The 19,803-nt window shown below is 39.4% G+C and overlaps 1 protein-coding gene across 3 annotated transcripts in view; it reads left to right on the top strand.

The window, feature by feature from the left end:
* Nucleotides 1-250: 250 nt before the first annotated feature.
* Nucleotides 251-19,803, top strand: part of ITPR2 (inositol 1,4,5-trisphosphate receptor type 2) — a 506,561-nt gene continuing 487,008 nt past the window's right edge. For 2 of the 3 annotated variants that reach the window (XM_055280317.2, XM_055280318.2), the window contains exon 1: nucleotides 252-784. In XM_055280317.2, the coding sequence (XP_055136292.2) occupies nucleotides 693-784 (92 nt within the window). In that variant the 5' untranslated portion in view covers nucleotides 252-692. Of the gene's footprint in view, nucleotides 785-19,803 lie in introns of all 3 variants that reach the window. The other variant, XM_055280315.2, reaches the window with a different exon arrangement.

The following is a 19,803-nucleotide window of genomic DNA, read 5'->3' as shown; positions in this document are numbered from 1 at the left end:
CCCCGCCGCCCCTCCAGCGCCGCCCCTCCAGCGCCGCCCAGCGTCGCGTCTCCTAGCGGGCCGGTGCGCCGGCAGCGGAGGCTTCCCGGGTGGCCCGGCCTCCTGAGGGTCGCCCCGCCCCGGCCCAGCTCCGCCCCCGGCCGCTGCTCCCTGATTGGCCGCCCCCCACCTCTCCAGGGCTCTTCTCCTCCCCCTCGCCCAATGGGCACCGGCACCTGGTCCAAAAATTCCCCCGAGGGGACCGTGGGGGCTCTGCCACTTCCAGCTCCCGCCGGGCGGCTGTGACGGCCGCGGCGGGTCGCAGAGCGGGGAGTGGACACGGAGTGGGGAGGGGAGAGGGAAGGAGGAGGAGGAGGAGCAAAGGTGTTGGAGAGAAAACTTCAGAAAGGAACAGGAAACCTGCCGGGGAGGCGGCGGCGGCTGCGGCTTCTCTGCGCGCCTGGGCTGCGCTCTTCGCGGGGTGTCCGCAGCTGCGGCTTGGCCCCCGTCTGGCTTCCCCGGCGCGCACGCACGGCTGAGCCGCGACGCTCGGTGGCTCGCGACGCTCGGTGGCTCGGGCCGTGCCCTCCGCCGCGGCTCTTGGCCGCTGTAGTCCCGCGCTCCGATCCGCTCCTGCCGCGGCGGCTCCCTGGAGAGAGGGCGGCGAGGGCGCAGGGAAGAGGAGGGTCGTCCACTGTGGAACATGAAGCAGCATGACTGATAAAATGTCCAGCTTCCTCTACATAGGGGACATCGTGTCCCTGTACGCGGAGGGCTCGGTCAACGGCTTCATCAGCACCTTGGGGTAAGCGGGAGACGCGGGCTGGGCAGCGCTCGCGCTCCGGGTCCTGGGAACCCGTCCCTGTCCCTCCTCCGCCGCCCGGTCCTCCCGCTGCCGCGCGCGGTGGCCCGGCCGGGCAGGGTCGGCGCCCGCGGACAGCGCCGTGTGCTCCGCTCTCTCGCTCGCCCGCTCGCAGGAAGCTGCCCTGAGAGGCAAGACTTTCTCAGCAACTTCGTAATCTCAAGCTCAGAGACATCAGAAAGGAGGAAGTGATTCAGAAGCCCGGAGACGGGCCCGGCGAAGAGGTCTTCGCTGGCTTCTCCCTGGGTTGTTTTGATTAAAATGTGTGCTTGTTTTCCCTGGAAGGTAAAACAAAACACCCCCCTTTTCCACCGTTTCTCGCTACCGTTCTCAGCCCCTGGTCTCTCAGTGCCGGGTTTGAAAGAGCAGTCGATAAAAGTCCGTGGCCTTGGACATGAAACTCAAGCGATGTGGTGAGCCAAAGTGTGGCGTTGTCCTGCGGGAGGAGCTCACCGTCCCCTCTTCGCTGAAGCAGTTTCCTTTTGGCCTTGCCGAACGAGGACTCGGCCCACTGGCCTGGGCAGCCCTAGGGGCATCCGCAGCGCTGTGGCCCCTGGACGGCTCTGAGGGCTTCCTGGGTTCTAGAACTCAGACCTGCTATCTCCCCTTCCCAGGCCTTGGCCCACTGAAATGCTGAGCCTCTCTTGGAATTTAGCCAAGTGAAGAGTTCTTGAGATTCGAGTTGGATGGGGGAAAATATATATACATATATATACACATATATATGTATATATGTTTATGAATGAGGCAAATACATATTAATATATTTATATATTTTATGTATTTTATATATATATATATATATATAAACAGTGTGCTAAATGGTTAAATAAGACTTCCTTGTTTTCTCTTTTCTGATTGGGAATAGCAGTGTGCAGTTTAATTGCACGCTGCAGTATGTTTTGATGCACAGGAAATTTTTTGTTACCTCGCTGTTTCAGCACTTAGATCCCCCCGCCCTACATTTCAGGCTGTGGAACTGGTGTTTCCACTCCTACCTCGTTACTGTTTTCAGCTGTTAGGCTTTGGGGCAGATGGCTTAACCTGCAACGACCCGGGACAGTGACTTCCAGCTGTGTTATAACGGAGTGCTGCCCACTAACCACTGGGACGTGGAAGTCACCAGTACTTCCACAGTTCCTGTTACTTGTGCATTCCCCCAATGAGTGAAAGAAGGGAGGTAGATTTAATTCAATCCCTTTTCCATCAGTGTTACTTTCTTACGCAACTAAAGCGTGGAAGGAAAAACACGTAAGTGCCAAGTGCTTCTGCTGGGTTTGTGAATCATGAGCTACCACTGTTTTTGAGATCATTCATGATACAAGCTCAGTTTCTGGGCCCCCAGCAACATTTTGCAGGTGGACTCTGCTGCTCTTCACCCTCCGTAGACTCTCCAGGTGTGTGTGTGCGATGTAGTAGTTAAGCAGAGGGGGTTCCATGGACAGAATACTTGGGGTTTGAATTCTGGCGCTTCCACTTGTAAACCTTATGACCTTGGGAAAGTTACATAATCTCTCTGTGCCCCAGTCTCCTCAGTTCTACAAATGGGAATAAGCATGGTTTCTACCTCATAGGGTTGTGGTGGGGAAGAAGAGATTAATATATGTAAAGTGCATAGCACGGTACCTGGCACATTATAAGCACTGATGTGTTAGCTGTTGTAGTAATTATCATTGCCTTGGTGACTGTGAGCCATAGTTATATTTGTGGACAAAATAATAACAAGGATTAGGAATAGAGTATAAAACCTAGACAAAGAAAAGAACTTTTTTTTTTAGTGTCTTATTCAGCAAAGGTAAGCTTATGGATAACTTATAAAACAAATACCAGAAGGACTATATAGATGGCATATCAGGAAGCTACAAGTTTGAGTTGTGGAGTCGACCCTGATCATTTTAGAGATCAGGAATTGAGGTTAAGAGAAATGAAGTGACTAACCCAAGAAACAGAGGGCATTAATGCCAAAAGCTGGAACTCTAACCCTGTCTCCAGATTTCCAGCCAAGACTGCTTTTCTTTGGTTGTACACGATAATCTTTAAACCTTGAGAAAAATAAGCTAGAATAACCTTTAATGTGCAACATACATTTGTGTAAATATTTCTGATTTGTATTCAACTTTTTTGTTGGTGTTTTGAAGGTTGAGCTTCCTTAGTATGTATTTGTGCAATATATTATTTTTCTGTTAATGAACTGAGTCTTGTTGAAGTTAATATGACAAAGCCTTCGTGCTGCTAGATTCTAAGGTGAAGAAGGGTCTTTAGAAATGCTACCATCAGGCCGGGTGCAGTGGCTCATGCCTGTAAGCCCAGCACTTTGGGAGGCTGAGGTGGGCAGATCACTTGAGGTCAGGAGTTTGAGACCAGCCTGGCCAATATGGGGAAACCCCATCTCTATTAAAAATACAAAAATTAGCCGGGTGTGGTGGCGGACGCCTGTAGTCCCAGCTACTCGGGAGGCTGAGGCAGGAGAATCACTTGAACCTGGGAGGCGGAGGTTGCAGTGAGCTGAGATTGTGCCACTGCACTCCAGCCTGGGGGACAGAGCGAGACTCTGCCTCAAAAAAACAAACAAAACAAAAAGAAATGCTGCTATTGGTGAAACTTGGTGCTTTGATTGGATATTCTTTTTCTGAGATAGACTGCTCAGAGTTTCAGATAACTTTGTAGTACTTTAGAAGTCAGAGGTTGGATATGACCATACCTCCCTCCTGGTACTTGCTTCTGAACATCTTTTCAAAGGACAGTTGTAGTAAAAGTCATTGCTGATGTGCCCTGATGCAGTTTCCTGGCCTTCACTGGAATAGTGTCCAAAGGATACTCAAGGGAAGCATGGTGAGCCTAGGACTTAAATGGGTCCTGGGTGGAATGAATCTCTTTATAGAATAATTAAGACAAACTGTAAAATTAAAAATGTCATGATCCAACCTGGGCAACATACGGAGACCCTGTCTGTACAAAAAATATAAAAAATTAGCCAGGTGTGGTGGTGCATGCCTGTGGTCCCAGCTGGTCCCAGCTACTTGGGAGGCTGAGGTGGGATGATCACTTGAGCTTGGGAGGTCAAGGCTGCAGTGAGCAACAGTCACACCATTGCACTCCAGCCTGGGTGACAGAGAGAGCCCCTGTCTAAAAAAAAAAGGTGCTATGAAATCTCATTTGACAAATATGCATCAAATTTTTATGATGCATAAAAATATAGCACTTTTCTACTTTGAAAACAGGGCAGTGCAGAAAGCGTTAATTTTTTTATAATAAAAAATTGGGAATATCAAAAAATTAAACCTGAAATTATTATCCTATTAATGAACATTTCCAAATTCTGCTGTATGTGGGATATGCAAATAATGTTGCAAACACTTGAAAGTTACTTTCAGAAAGCATCTGGCACGTCATTGAAAAAGGCTCATTTAATTTCTAAAGAAACCATGCTGTTCATTTGCTGTTCTTCTAAATATTAAATTTAAAATTCATATAAGATGGAAGAGGAAACTTAGGAAGAAAGAAGGGAATTTATTTTCCTGGCCATAAGTCTTCCATCTCAACAAAACTGTGTGGCTCTTGTGCCCAGGGATGTAGGTTTGCCCACGGCTCCTTGCGGTCCGCTACTCTGTACCTCCAGCCATCAGAGTGTGTATTTCTGTGGCAGTTGTTAGATAAGATGCTAAAACTGACTTTTGGCTTTGATAAGTAAACCAAGATACTTTATCCTGATTTAAACTGATGTATTTTGCGTTCCTCTCATCGATTTTTATTAACGTGGGTGGTTTTCAAAGTTGGGGATTCCGTAAATAAAATAATTTCCTAAAATTCGGGGGGAAAAAGTTTCAGCTATTGAGAAATAATCCCATTTAATTTTATAATGGCTTAATTAAGGCCATGGAATATAACATCTGATGCTTTTATCCTGAGAAGTCAGACTGGTTCGTGATTTTGTTCCCTCTCCTTTCTGTCTGTGACATTGCAGTTTTTTAATGGTCAGTCATGCTTGGTTTTAGTACTTTCTTAAGGGTGTGGAATCACATTGGGCTCAGATTTTTAGTAGTTATAAAACTCATGGGAACATATGTCTGTGCCACATGAAATCTTATCTAGGTACATGCAGGGGTAGCACTCCCTATTTTTTACCTCAGAGTATACAATTGGTAGATATTTTATTTTGCAAGTTGGTTTTAGGGCTATGAAACCAAAGCAGAGTGGTAGTTGTGATTTCTCATTGTCTTGTTGTGGGGTCATTATTTGTACACTTTCTGCTTCAAAGACAGAGTGCATCTCTCTAGTTGAATTTTCTTTCTCTTCTGTTAGTTGGAGGTCTGTCGTTCCAGGTCTGCTGCTAATTAGCCATGCGGCCTTGTTCCTGTCATTTATTCTTTTTTCACATCAGTATGTCTTCCTGAAAACTAAGAAGGAGGGAAGATGCTGTTGCCCATCCCCCTGGGGGTATTATAAAAGCAAGTGATAGAGACAGAAAGAAAAGATTTCTTTTTTAGAAAATTGCTAGGAAAATCTACATTATGCTTATATTTTTGTATGTCAAATTGCACATTTTCTTCAAAGGCGTATGAATTGTTAAAGTGAATCAGATTGGAGACATCGACACTGTATATATTCAGCCAAAATTTATTCCACTGTCATATTAAAAACACAACGGGGGAGCTAAAAATTAGACTAAAAGTTTTTGATTTCCATTTTAGCTCTTCATCCATGCATGATGGCTAGTAGCATGATGTTTTTTCAAAGTCAGCTTAGCAAGGTGTTTAATGAGAACTGAGTTTACACAGTATTTCAAGATAATGAATAGACATTTATTTGCAAATAAATCTTGTTTGATTTTAATGTTTAGCATGTAAATAAGTTTTGGATGATATACATTGTTATTATGTAGTTGCTGGGAATTTTTGCCATAAGGTAATGAATTTTTCAGCTGGAAAAGTCATGGAGTTTCACTATATTTGAGTTTACCAGGCCCCTCTTGGAGGCCCCTCTGACTGGAGATGTGGGAGGATTTTGTTAGGCTTAGTGACCCAGCTTCTCAGGTTGATTTATCAGTCTGTTTGTGCAAAATTTGAATGCCCTAGTTGCAAAGATTGGCATTTCTCCTTTTTTTCCCCATTATCCTTTACCTGTATTTACTAGATGTTTCTGAATCTCGAATTGTTGCAAGCCGAGTTACAGTTATTGTTCGTTTCTCTGTGTAAGTGCAAAGGGGCCTGCTTTGTATTTCCTAATTTAAATTTTCATCTAAAGAATCAATTTAAGAAATACTTGTATTGACTTACGGACAATTGCTTTAAATCCTATTGGACGAAGATGGTGAATGTATTTTAAATAAACTATTTTTATTTTCTACTGGCATGTCTTCAGGTTATAGTTTTTGTGTCTCTTTTAAAGGTGAAGGAGGGAGTCTTGGGATGTGCTGTCCACTTTCAAATGTAGTATTGATTGTCTCTTTCTCCTCCTTCCATTTTTTCTATACTAAGATTTGTCTTTCTTGTTGCTGCCACATCTGATGACAACAGATATTCACATTTCTGTGTACGTCAACTTGACCAATGGTCAGATACCACAGAGTAGGGACTGAGCATAGCAGAATTCTTGGGATAGTGGGATAGTAGAATCAGTGTAAGGTGCATCAGTCTTTCCTTGGCTGTTCTCGGCATGGTTGAGGGGTTGGTAAATGAAAAGTGTGTATGTGTGTGTGTGTGTGTGTGTACGTTTGTATATGTATGTTTAAGTGATAGCTGCCTTTGCCTTGAGGTTTCTTCTCAGGATCGCCTCAGAACCAACACCTAGTACTTAAGGTCTCAGTAAGTATCAGGTGACTACCCATGGATGCGCTGACTTCAAAGCATCATCAGCATCATCATCCTAGTCTCTTAGTCAGAGTGACAGGATTGGAGCCCTTATTTTTACTTCCTGCTTGATGTTGGCCCATGCAATTAAGTTTTCCGTTCCTTTGTTTCCATGTTCAGGGATGGATGTCTGGTAGGGTGATGGGGAGGGGGTCACACAGTTTATAATTCTGACTTAATTCCTTAGATGAATGAGACTGTGTAACTGTTTACATTTTACTATTCCCAATTGTAGTCCCTCAAATTTCTCTTCCTGATCTATTTTCCTGCTAAACATTTTGATGTTTAAATAGTTGTAGATTTGATTTATTATCTTATTTAATTATGCTGTTCTTATTATAGTTTTAAAAATATTTTCCTCAATAGGACTTTTTTTTTTTTTTGAGGCGTGACCACAGCTCACTGTAACCCTGAACTCCTGGGCTCAAGCGATCCCTCCACCTCAGCCTCCCAAAGTTCTAGGATTACAGGTGTGAGCCATGACACCCCGCCTCAATAGGACTTTTTGATCAGTAGGGAGTTGTATGAAGCTTGGAATGGTTATAGGTAACTTTTATTTTTGTATAAGATGTTTAGTATCTTCCAAACAGAACTCTTCCAAATGATGGCTGTTGTTTCCTGCCATAACCAGGCTTATAAGCTTAGCTTTGTTTTGGCTAAGGCATATGACAATGTGATAAATATATCTAAAAGTCCATTGGACATTTGCATGCGTGTTCACTGTGGAGGAAGAAGATGACAGAAGCTTGAATACTGAGTTGTTTTGGAAAGTGTAAGTGTTAGAAGTGTGATGTTGTGGAACTTGAAATTAAGTACAAAGAGAGTTTCTGAAGTGGTGAACATAAGGTATGTTTTAAGCTGAAAGGGTGACTATTTCTTAAACCTAAAAATCATTCTATAAATACCATTGCAGCTTTTCAGCCCCCTCTGGCAATGAGAGCTCAGTTAAGTAAACAACCACCCCTCCTAAGAGCCCTGATGGCTTGGCTTTGATAGAAGAGAATTCGGAGGTAACTGCTTGGCTTTATTCTAGGTGGAACAGAGCCATTTTCTTTTTACACAGGTAGCACTTTTCACAATGACACTTTTTTTTTTGTAACTGTTGTCATGCAGATAGTGTGTAGATAACTTAGAGAATATAGACAGAACACTATAGACTCAAACTTTAAAACTTAAATTCCAGACAGAGGGTCTTTATATATAAATATAAAAGAAGTAACAGTGGACTTTTATGACTGATTTATGCTATAATAACAGTGAATTTTATGGTTTTTTAAATATCAGAACTTGGTAATAGATCACTGCGTTATAATCAGACGTGAAATTTTAATGATCATTCATTTGTTCATTCACTTATTTTTATTTTTTAATTTTCTTCAGAGACAGGGTCTTGTTCTATCGTCCAGGATGGAGTGCAGTGGCGTGATCTTGGCTCACGGCAACCTCTGCCTCCTGGGTTCAAGTGATTCCTGTGCCTCAGTTTTCAGAGTAGCTGGGACTACAGATGTGCGCCACCACGTTCGGCTAATTTATTGTATTTTTAGTAGAGATAGGGTGTTGCCATGTTGGCCATGCTGGTCTCAAACTCCTAACCTCAGGTGATCTACCTGCCTTGGCTTCCCAAAGTGTTGGGATTACAGGCGTGAGCCACTGCGCCCAGCCCATTCACTTATTTAATGAATAAAACTGTGCCTTTTGAATGTATTGATGGCATTTTTTGGTGTCATGTTTCTACTCCCATGATGACTTAGATGGGAATGTTTAAAAATATATAGCTTTAGAAAACCACAATTTTAATAAAAAATATTCAAAACAATATATGTGGAAAATAGAACAGCATATTAGCAGTGGTTGACCCTTTGTGGTGAGTATGTAGATGATTTTAATTTCAATTTTTATTTCTTCTGTATTTCCCAGTTTTATGTATGGTTTTAAATTAAACATCTATTACTTTTATAGCCAGGAAAGTTAACTAAAATGGTTTTTAAGGACTCTTTAATTTCTTATTACTGTTAATCAACAATATTTACATTAAAAAGCATAAATAAATTATTTTCCTAGTTATGATCAGTGGAGGAAAACCACAAACTGAGAAACTGTTATTACTGAAATAGACAGTCATATATTTACCATGAAGTTTTTTTTCCTGGTTATTATTGGTATTTTAAAGTGTATTGTGGAAAAGATGTTTGTCTAACCAGTAATGCTGAGCAATTAAGTTGGTTGATTTAACTCATGTAGTAAATGTATACAGATGATAACCAATTTACAATGGTTTGATGGTTTGATTTACAATTTTTCAACTTTATGATGGTGCAAAAGTAATACTCATTCAGTAGAAACCATATTACAGTACTCAAAGAACCGTTCTGTTTTCAACTTTCAGTATAGTCTTCAATAAATTACATGAGATATTCAACACTTTTATTACAAAATAGGCTTTGTATTTGCCCAGTGTAGGCTAATGTAAGTGTTCTGAGAACACGTAAAGAAGGTTAGGCTAAGCTATGTTGTTTGGTAGGTTAGGTGTATTAAATGAATTTTTGACTAAGAATATTTTCAACTTACCATGGGTTTATTGGGATGTGACCCCATTGTAAGTTGAAGAGTATTGGTAGTCTTTATTTTCGAAGTCTATTGACGCATGTTAAGAAGTATGCACTTTAGCATGGGTGACTTGTTCATTTTAGTAATCTTAGTACTCACTATGAAACTTTTATTGCTTGAGTCAACTTCTATAGTATTAGTTTTTGAGATTTGTGTGTGTGTGTAATTGAAATTTAATCAACTGTTTTTATTGACTATCTTTGAAATAGATGGATTAGCTCTCTCAAAATTCAAATCAATAATGGGTTAACAGTAGCTATTATATAGTTTACACCAACCTATCCAAAGATTTCCAACCTTGAATTAAGAATAAGTTAAAATATCCGATTATTTAGACAAAACTTTAGTCGTACAATTGAAAATGTGTCCATATTAAGACACATGTGACTATCCTGGAGATGTGGTTTATGCTGAAGCATGCTTCAGAATGACTCATTAATTCGTTCAGTAGATACTTCTTGAGCCCTTTCTATGTGCCAGGGAATGTGTGTAAAGAGATGCCAGATATTAAGCTGTTTTTAATTATTATCTCAATGGATTAATTAATTAATTTGTTATTTTAATTGTTATCTGAAAATCTTCCTTTGCGAATTTGTAGTATGACTCTTGGCTAGGATCTGTGGGAGACATCAAGGCATTTGACACTTTTTTTGCTCTCAGTGTTGCAAATGTTGCAAGGTCAGGAATAGATGCTGTCTTCTTAATCCTGTATGCTCAGCACCTGACAAAATTGCTGTTGTATAGTAGGTGTTTAATAAATATTTGTGCAATTATTATAGTAATTATTTAGCAATGGAGATAACACTGGTATTGAGTAACTGCAATGTCAGGCAATTTTTTTTTTTCCAAATGCCCAAAAGATGATTAAGACAGTACCACAGAAAGTCAGAAGAGTCAGATTCTTTCTCTCCTGATTGGGATGACCTGGCGGGAGCTTCAAGGAGGAGGTGGCATTTTCGCTGAACTTGGAAGGATCATTAGAATGGATATTTGTCTCAGATCTATGTCCATGGTTGATTATGTATTCTTGGTACTTTTTTCTTTCATTTAAAAAAATTAGTAAAATTTTACTGTCCATTTTAATAGCTCCAAAAAAACTAAAGCAAACAATTCAATATTGTTGAGATATGCAAAGACAGAAGAAATAATCTGAGAACCTATTTTATGCTTATTTTCCAAATGCGAGAGGTTTAAGCTTGGTTCAGATCCTCTGAGAATAAGACGGCATTCCATCCTTGTCACATAGGGTGAATTTACTGAGACCTGAGATAATGAGGCTAGGACTATAAAGCCCAGTCAGGAAGACACTTGGAAGTTGCTTGGGAGGAATTTATGCGACATACCCAGTGCCTTTGGCTATTATATTTTTACCTTCTTTCCCTGTATTTGTTTCCATCCCTAGTATTTCATAGTAGTTTTTCTTCATGAATCATGAACTTAATTAGAATTTTATAAATGCCTGGAAACATTGGCAATATGGACAACTTTTCATCGAATATTAAGAACTATTAAGAACCATTTTAATGAACTGTTAAGAACTATTTTAATAGTTCTTAATATAGCACACACATACACGAGTCTCCCACTTGGTACAGAATACCCTTCTGGTATATATGGAGTCTATCATGCTCTCTTTTCCTTTTGGTGTTTTAACATGTTAAAAAAGCCATAGATAGATTCCCATGAATGCAGGGAAGACTAAAGGAAGTGAACAAAGCATAATCTGAATTCTTAGAATTCAACTATGTGTTCATGAGGTTCTATCTATTACTGAGATGTTTGAGTCGCTGTACAAATATCATCATAAAAATTTCTTTGTGCAGATTACAAAATACTGGACTTTTATTATATATTGATTATCCCAGAGATTTCCTCGACAGAGTCCTAGAGAAAACTTAGATTTTTTAGTGAAGTAATTTCTAGTTCTCTAGCTCTCTGAGATCCTGTAATGACTAATTATGAAATAATCACTAAGGAAAAGAGGATTCTTCACATTATGTAGGGAACTTATATGAATCATCAGAACTAAAGATAAGAGCTCAAGTGACCAGATAAGCAAACAAAACCCAAAACAAAACTGGTTTAAAAGTTGTTAATTTTCTAATGGGAAATCAAAGTGTATTATTTGTAAAAATTTCAGAGAATAGAGTACTCACCAACTCAAGTTGCAGCTCACATTTAATTAAATTATTTGCAAGCCTTGTAGTGAATTGCCCTGGAACTCTTGAAAATAATTTATAGGCATCCCTTGCTATCCCCATTCTTACTATTTGATCTCAAAAGCTCTAAAGATTTGGAAAGCAGGGGATACTTGGGTATCACTTTGCCCACATGGATGAAGTTTAAGATTTGAAAAACTATGTTAGAAGTAACGTTCTTTGTTGGTGAGGAACAGAAACCATCTCTGACTAGCTTACGGAAAGAAGGAAATTTACTGTGAGAATACTGGAGGAGCTCCAAGAAATAAAATGATGAGCTCAACAACTGAGCATCAGGAGAGGCAGGAACCTAGGGCTGCTTTGGGAATCTCAATAGCAGGTCCTACTCTCTGGGTCCCATCATTTACATGACTCGAATCGAGCAATTTCTGTATTCAGTGTCCCTCTTCTTAAACTTCAGATTATGAGGTGATAGAATTTGGCCCCCTTGGGTCAGGATTAATCATTTATATCCATGACGGCAAGTAGCAATGCCCAGATCTGGCTACCGGAGAAATCACTGTGAGCAGGGCTCCGATTTCTGCTTGCTGCTGGGGCAGTGTGGTATGGGGGAAAGAGAACAAAGGTGCTGGGTGTGAGCTGGATTTCACTGCTTAGTAGGCATCTTCATAGTCAGATTTTAGTGCCTTTTAAAGTAAATTGCAATAAAAGATACATAAAATTTATCATTTTAACCATTTAAAAAGATATAATTCAGTGATGTTAAAGACATTCACAATGTTGAGTAACCATCACTGCTCTGCATTTCCAGAACTTTGTTTTACTATCCCAAACAGAAACTCTGTATCCTTTAGAAAATAAATTCCCATTCTCTCCTTCCCCCAGTCCCTGGTAACCTCTAGTCTACTTTCTGTCTCTATGAATTTGCCTATTCTAGGTACCACGTATAAGTGAAAACATGCAATATTCGTCTGTCCTTTTGTGTGTCTGGCTTGGTTTACTTAATGTTTTCAAGGTTCATCCATGTTGCAGCACATGTTAGTACTTCATTCCTGTTTATTGAGAATACTATTCCGTTGTAGACATATGACCCATTGTGTTTATCCATTCATCAGTTGATGGGCATTTGGATTGTTTCCACTTTTTGGCTATTATGAATAATGCAGCTGTGAATATTTATGTACAAGATTTTGTATAGATATATATTTTAAAAAATTCTTTTAGGTATATACTTAGCAATGGAATTTCTGGGTCATATGGTAATGCTATGTTTAACATTTCACCTTGGTCTTTCCTGTTTGCTTTACCCTGTGTTACCTTTCCTTCCTCCATATAATCTTATTACATACAATATAATTTATTATTTATTGTATCCATTGTGTATCATCTGTCTACCCTGATAGACTGTAAGTTCTTTGAAGGCAGGGATCTTTTTCTTTTGCCACTGAATATCTCAAGCGCTTGGCTCCATAAATATTAATACGTATTTGTTGCATTACCATATACGTATTTTATTTTAAAATCTCTAAGTAGCTATTAACATCAGTTCCTCTCTGGAAAAAAGTCAATATAATTTCTCGTATTTCTTAAATACTTTGAGATCCATGGGCAATTCTTTTAAAATGGATGGGAGTTGTCACTGGGTTTATGGTGTCATTAAATCTTGCCATCATCAGTCTTTTAATAATCCCTTGTGTCATATCTCTCTACACACTCAGATCAATATGTGGTAAAGCTTACACTCTGGAAAAGTAATGTACATGGCCTTTTCTTTTTTTGAGACTGAGTCTTACTCTGCTGTCACCCAGGTTGGAGTGCAGTGGCACGATCTTGACTCACTACAACCTCTGCCTCCTGGGTTCAAGTGATTCTCCTGCCTCAGCCTCTGGAGTAGCTGCGACTACAGGCTCGTGCCACCATGCCCAGCTAATTTTTTTGGGTATTTTTAGTAGAGATGGGGTTTTGCCATGTTGTCCAGGCGGGTCTCAAACTACTGGCCTCACGTGATCCACCTGCCTCGGCCTCCCAAAGTGCTGGGATTACAGGCATGAGCTACCACACCTGACCTACATGGCCTTTTTTTTTTTTTAATGATTTGCATGCTATAGCCACGTTAAAGAAAGGTTAATATTTCTGTAAATTCAGTTTTGTTTTTACATATTCAAAGAGTGAATTTGTAAGCATTTTGTGAAGCCATTTCTTAATTTAGATGGGCCTTTTCTCTTAGTGGGTAGTACATTATACATCCAGGGAGACATTTTATTTATTTATTTATTTTTATTTATTTATTTATTTATTTTTTTTCCCTGAGGGAGACATTTTATACTTTAACTGCTATCGACAGAAAAGTTTATTTAAAAAGAATTTGCTGTTAAAAATGCAGCAAGTAGTTGGGGAATTTATAGTACTTTAGAAAAATAGAATAGGGCATATGACACCTTGTAATTTTCTTTTTAAAATTCAAGAATAAGTGTTTGGAAAATGATAAGCATTTAAACACAGATTAAGGAGAACAAATGGGCAGAATTTTGTTCCTCGTTAATTTATATCGTATCTATTGACTATGTCTGTTGTAATGAGCTTTGCCTTAAGCCAATTCCAAAAGATACAATATCCAGCCAATTTCTTCAAGAATTTGAAATTCTCCAGTGTTATTATTGACTCATGCTAGGAATCTTCATTGGTGGCAGTGTTACAAATAAGGACTTGTTCGAGAGTTATTTGCGTATAGGACAGAGAAATAAAGTGAGAAATATAGATATGTACAAATTACAAAATAACTTGAAAAATAAGACAACATATTTTGATTTCTTCTGGTTCTAACATCCTATAATGCTCTTTGCTAGGTATTTAAAAACGTAATATCTTTAGAAAAGCAACTTTGAGGTGAAGATACCAAATATTATCAGAGTTTTGTTTCATTTCTATAATATCCAAACTAATCCAGTTTAAGTATATCATACCAATAAAGATAGTGACTTAAAACAAAATTCTATTACCCAAATCACCAAACACAGTTACATTAGGAATCCAAAGTAAGTTAATGATTTAAGGAACAGTTACTGTGTTTGGCTAAAGTGTTCAAGGTCATTGCTAATATCGGGGACATAACTACTTAAACATTTGCATTTCAGGTAGATCTTTGACTTCAACCATATTTTCAAAGACGATGATTTCAGTTCTGCTTCTTTACAGTAGTAGGGAAGGTAAAAAAAGGAATTTTGTTGTACTCAGAGTCCTATACTTGTGGCTAGGAATGATAAATATTAAGTGACCTTTTAAGTCAAATCAAGATTCACTGTCAGTGAAAATGTTATTAAAAACTTGACTACACTAATCCATGTGCAGGAATATTAATAAATGAGAAAAGGACTTTTATTTACCTTTCTTCCTTTATTTACCTGACAGGTCATGATTTAATAGCTGAGTTCCAATTTAAAACTCATGCGAAGAATAAGCCTCCTTTCCTGGTCAGTACAACGAAGTCATTGTTATCTGTTAGGGGAGAAACCAAATGGATCCTTTCAAAAAGTCTCAGTGGCTAAAGAATCTCTCAGAAGGTCTTTTAAAGTATTATCACATTGCAAATATAAAAGCACTTTGTTAAGAATTGGAGAATCTGAATGAAGAACTGTTTGGGTAAGTTGTCACATAGGAGTTCGGAGAGGCAGTCATTTCTTTGGCAATGGATACCCATAAAGTGATTCTATAAACATTTTCTAAAGATTAGATCAATATTTGTATTACACTTTTTTTCAAAATGGAAGTTACAATTAATCCAATAAATTCTAAACAATAACCACATTATTTAGTTTTAAACATATTTAATTTAACAAAATGCATGCAATTTCAGTTTTTGTATCATACACTGCTAGTGATTTCTCCAAATTCATTTTTTCCTTCTTCCATACTAATAGAAGTAATTGAATTTGTGGGTACCCAGAATAAAGACCACATTTTCTAGCCTCCTTTGTAGCCAGGTGTGGCCACAGGCTATACTTTGCAGTCAGGTCTTTTAAGGAAGGATTTACTGCCTCCCCCACCCTCCCTCTGCCCCTACCCCATTCAACTGTTTGAAATATGGACATGGGAAAATGGCACCTTGGACCATACAGATGAGGTCAATCACTCGGGATAATAGAGCATCAAGAAATGAACCAGTTCTCCAGATGTCCTCAAATGCTGGCTCTACTATATATGGTCTAAAAAGATGAAACTAGGTGGGTAGACAAGAGCCAGATTATGTATTCCCTATTAGGTGATGGGAAGCTGTTGAAGGATTTTGAAGCAGGAGAATGAAATAATCAGACTTTGCTCTAGAAAAATCAGTCAGTGGTAAAAAGGAGGAATGGAGAAAGGCTGAAAATGGCAGGCAGAGGAGGAATTGATACACAGCAGCCTGCACCAAACAGCTGTAGTGGGGCTGAAAAGCAGCTTGTCAGCAGAAGCACTGAAGGGACAGTATCTTTCTTTAGTGTTTCACTTTAGGCCTAGAAAAGATGTATGAATTAAGATAGTCACCACTGCTATTGAGCCTTTATTACTTTTGAAAACTGAGTGTACAGATTTGAAGTTTCTCTTTTGTTTGCTCACATTTGAGTAACATGTCATTACACCCAGCATTACCGCGGGCTTTTCAGGTTTCTGAGATACAAACATCATCTTGCATCGTTTCTCCTTCCTCTAGCTCTCTGCTTTGTGTGTACTGCCTTTTTTTTTTTTTTTTTTTTTTTTTGAAAGGGACTCTCGCTCTGTCACCCAGGCTGGAGTGCAGTGGCATGATCTCGGCTCACTGCAACCTCCGCCTCCCGGGTTCAAGTGATTCCCCTGCCTCAGCCTCCCCAGTAGCTGGGACTACAGGCGCATGCCACCATGCCTGGCTCCTTTTTTTGTATTTTTTAGTAGAGATGGGGTTTCACCGTGTTAGCCAGGATGGTCTTGATCTTCTGACCTCGTAATCTGCCCACCTCGGCCTCCCAAAGTGACCTTTTTTACCTTTATAGTTACACAGACATTCTGAGTTCCCTTTCGCCACCGAGCCTTTTTACGTGTTTTACCCTCTGTCTGGTCAATTTCCCATCTTACCTGCACACCTCTCACCTGTTTATTATGTGGATTTCCAGCTCTCTGACTCATCTGTAGTGAACTGTTCCTGATCTCCCAGACTATGTGAGGCCCCTTTACTATATACTCAGATAATGCCATATTCTTTTCCTTCACAAAACTTATCACAATTATAGTTTTAATTTTGCTTCTATTTTTGTGAATATTGGATTATGTTTGTTTCACCCACTATACTTTAAACTCTGTAAGGGCTGTAACTATGTCTGGCTTTGCTAATAATCATGTCCTTAGGTCTTTCACGATATCTGTCACATAGTAGATACTCGAAGTATGTTGAGGGAATGAAAAACGCTTTAGCATATAGTTAACATGGGCTTTTGGTTCCGACAAACCTGGTTTTATATGATGACTCCATTCTCTCATGGTGTGATCTTCAGAAGTTATTTAATACTGAACACCTCAGTTTCCTTATCTGTAAAGCAGGATTATTATCCAGTTTGTAGTATCACCATGATGTTAATGGCAACTAACATATGTAAAACACTTAGTGTCAGGCTCATAGCATCAGATACCTAAAGTATTAAATACATGGAAGCTATTATTATTTATATTATTAGTAGTATATCTGAAAAATCAGCATGAGTCTCTTTTTGGAAGCTTGGCTAAGTTAATATTACATTGATGTTAAAAAGTTCTGCTGTATTATCTTTATATCATTTTGCAGTACACCTGTCTTTTTTTTTTTTGAGACGGAGTCTCGCTCTGTCACCCAGGCTGGAGTGCAGTGGCACGATCTCAGCTCACTGCAAGCTCTGCCGCCTGGGTTCACACCATTCTCCTGCCTCAGCCTCCCAAGTAGCTGGGACTACAGGCGTGTGCCACCACACCTGGCTAATTTTTTGTATTTTTAGTGGAGATGGGGTTTCACTGTGTTAGCCAGGATGGTCTCGATCTCCTGACCTCGTGATCCACCCGCCTCAGCCTCCCAAAGTGCTGGGATTACAGGCGTGAGCCACCGCGCTGGCCACAGTACACCTGTTTTTAAGCTGATATTTGTTTGATATTTGTTTAGTAGGCTGTTCAAAGGCATATTGCCTTATCTATTATTTATTTTGGTTTTGGTCTTTTTTTTCTCCCTTACTTTGATAATGCACGCTACTCAATTGCAGGTACTTATATTTATCTTTTGTTACTGGTTTGATGCATGCTATCCTTTTGATGTAATGCAAACACCTGAACTATATCAACATTAATAATAACCTTAGAATTGCTTAGCGTATATATACAATATCTTTCTTGACTAGAATTTTCAACTTTTTAAATGTTTTAAAACCAACATGTTATTTTAGTTGCTAATATTTCATCCCGATTAGAACATAGTAATAGAAAGAAACAATTTAGTTTTATTTTTTGAGATTAAAAAAAGTGTTTGTTTTGGAACCATTAGAATAGCTTTTGCATGTTTTCATTGGACAGCTGGTGCTACTATCCCTTCTTCGAGATTTCCTTTTTTTTTTTTTTTTTTTTTTTTGAGACTGAGTCTTACCGTGTCACCCAGGCTAGAGTCAGTGGCACAATCTTGGCTTACTGAAACTTCTGCCTCCCGGGTTCAAGTGATTCTCCTGCCTCAGCCTCCTGAGTAGCTGAGGACTAGAGGCGTGCACCCCCATGCCTGGGTAATTTTTCGTGGAGACAAGGTTTCACCACGTTGGCCAGGATGATCTAAAACTCCTGACCTCAAGTGATTCACCCGTCTCGGCCTCTCAGAGTGCTGGGATTACAGGCATGAGCTACTGTACTTAGAGTCCCATTCTGTTGGCTAAGAATTCTGATTAAACTTCTGTGACTGTTGGAGGAATTGGCAAAAACACTTATCTAGTTTGGATATTTAACCAATTTACAGATAAACAAATTTGTTTAGGAAAATCTTGTCAAATTTTAAATAGTAACTAATCAAATTATCATGCTTACTTCTCTTGTAAGTATTAATGATTTTTACACAAGTCATTGGGATTGAAAAGGTATAAAGAGTGTATTTTATTTCTGCTTCTTAGATTTACCTAATGAATAAAAATTATTCAGGCCCTAGCCTTCTTTTAGTTGTGCCATAAAAGGAGATTTTACTGTTTATTGGAAACTTAGTATATACATGTATACAAATTATTGAAAAACCTTTTAAAAAATTAAAGCATTAAAAAACACTTTGAAGACTAAACCACTTTATAAAGTCTTATTTGAAAATTTCCCTGTGAGAAAATATTTCTTTTTAGCTAACATAAATTCTTGATGGTGAAGTCTGAGCTAGTTTGCTATTTCTAGGGATTCTGGAGTACCTGGTGGTGGAGAAGAACTTGCAAAGGGCCACACTCCTGGATATGACAAAGAACTGCTGTATCTATTTTGTAATTTTTAATTTACTTTTATTTTTAATTTTGAAATTCATTCCTTCAACAGAACTGGTGTATCTGAAGACACTAGTTTTATTTCTAAGTTTATTACACTTAGTTTTATTAGTTAGGGTGCTTTTTGGTTGCAAAAGTGAGAAAACCCAACCCAAGCAATTTTCACCCCAAAAGAGAACCTTGTGATTAAGGTAACTGAGAAATCTTGGCATAATCTCCTGGGTTCCTTCATTCTGCGGCGTCATCAGCATTAGTCCTGCCCTTGCGCAGGTCTTTTGTTTATGGCATGGCTGCTAGCCGCTCCAGCCTTACCTCTGTCCTCTTATACCAGAGCTGCAAAGAGTGCCTCATTCCCCTAAACTCCAGAAGAAAAACATTATGGTTATTACTGTTGGCAATGGCTGGCTCGATGATGGTCCAGCTGCTCTGATGGCAGAGGTGACGTCATCACGAGTGGGAGAAGAGCAGTTCGCCATTCTTCAGGTAGAGCTCTGTTGCCAGAAGAAGGACAGTGGGTGATGGGTAAGCAGAGACAAGACATGTACACTGTGGCCAAATAAAATCACCCCTTTACCTTCACGAAGCCACATTTCCTAAGTCCTTACAAGCAGGATATAAAAATTGGAAGCCTTTAATGATTTTGGTATTTATACTATTCTTATTTCCAGTTCGTTGTTCTGGGGCTTTATTTTAGGACTCTTTCAGGTGGCGTATACTTCCTGATGGAAAGGAGAATTATCTGAGTCCTTTTGCATGCCACAAAGCCTCAATGCTCTGGTCTGGTCCAAACTTCACCTTGACATCAGCTAATGAAAAAAAAGGATTCTAAGGAAATCAAGGATGGGGGTAATGGTGAGGGGTCAAAGAGGAAAGGCAGCAGT

This window comes from Symphalangus syndactylus, chromosome 5, assembly GCF_028878055.3.
Source record: "Symphalangus syndactylus isolate Jambi chromosome 5, NHGRI_mSymSyn1-v2.1_pri, whole genome shotgun sequence".
Lineage (NCBI taxonomy): Eukaryota > Metazoa > Chordata > Mammalia > Primates > Hylobatidae > Symphalangus > Symphalangus syndactylus.
This window is presented reverse-complemented; position numbering and strand designations above follow the sequence as displayed.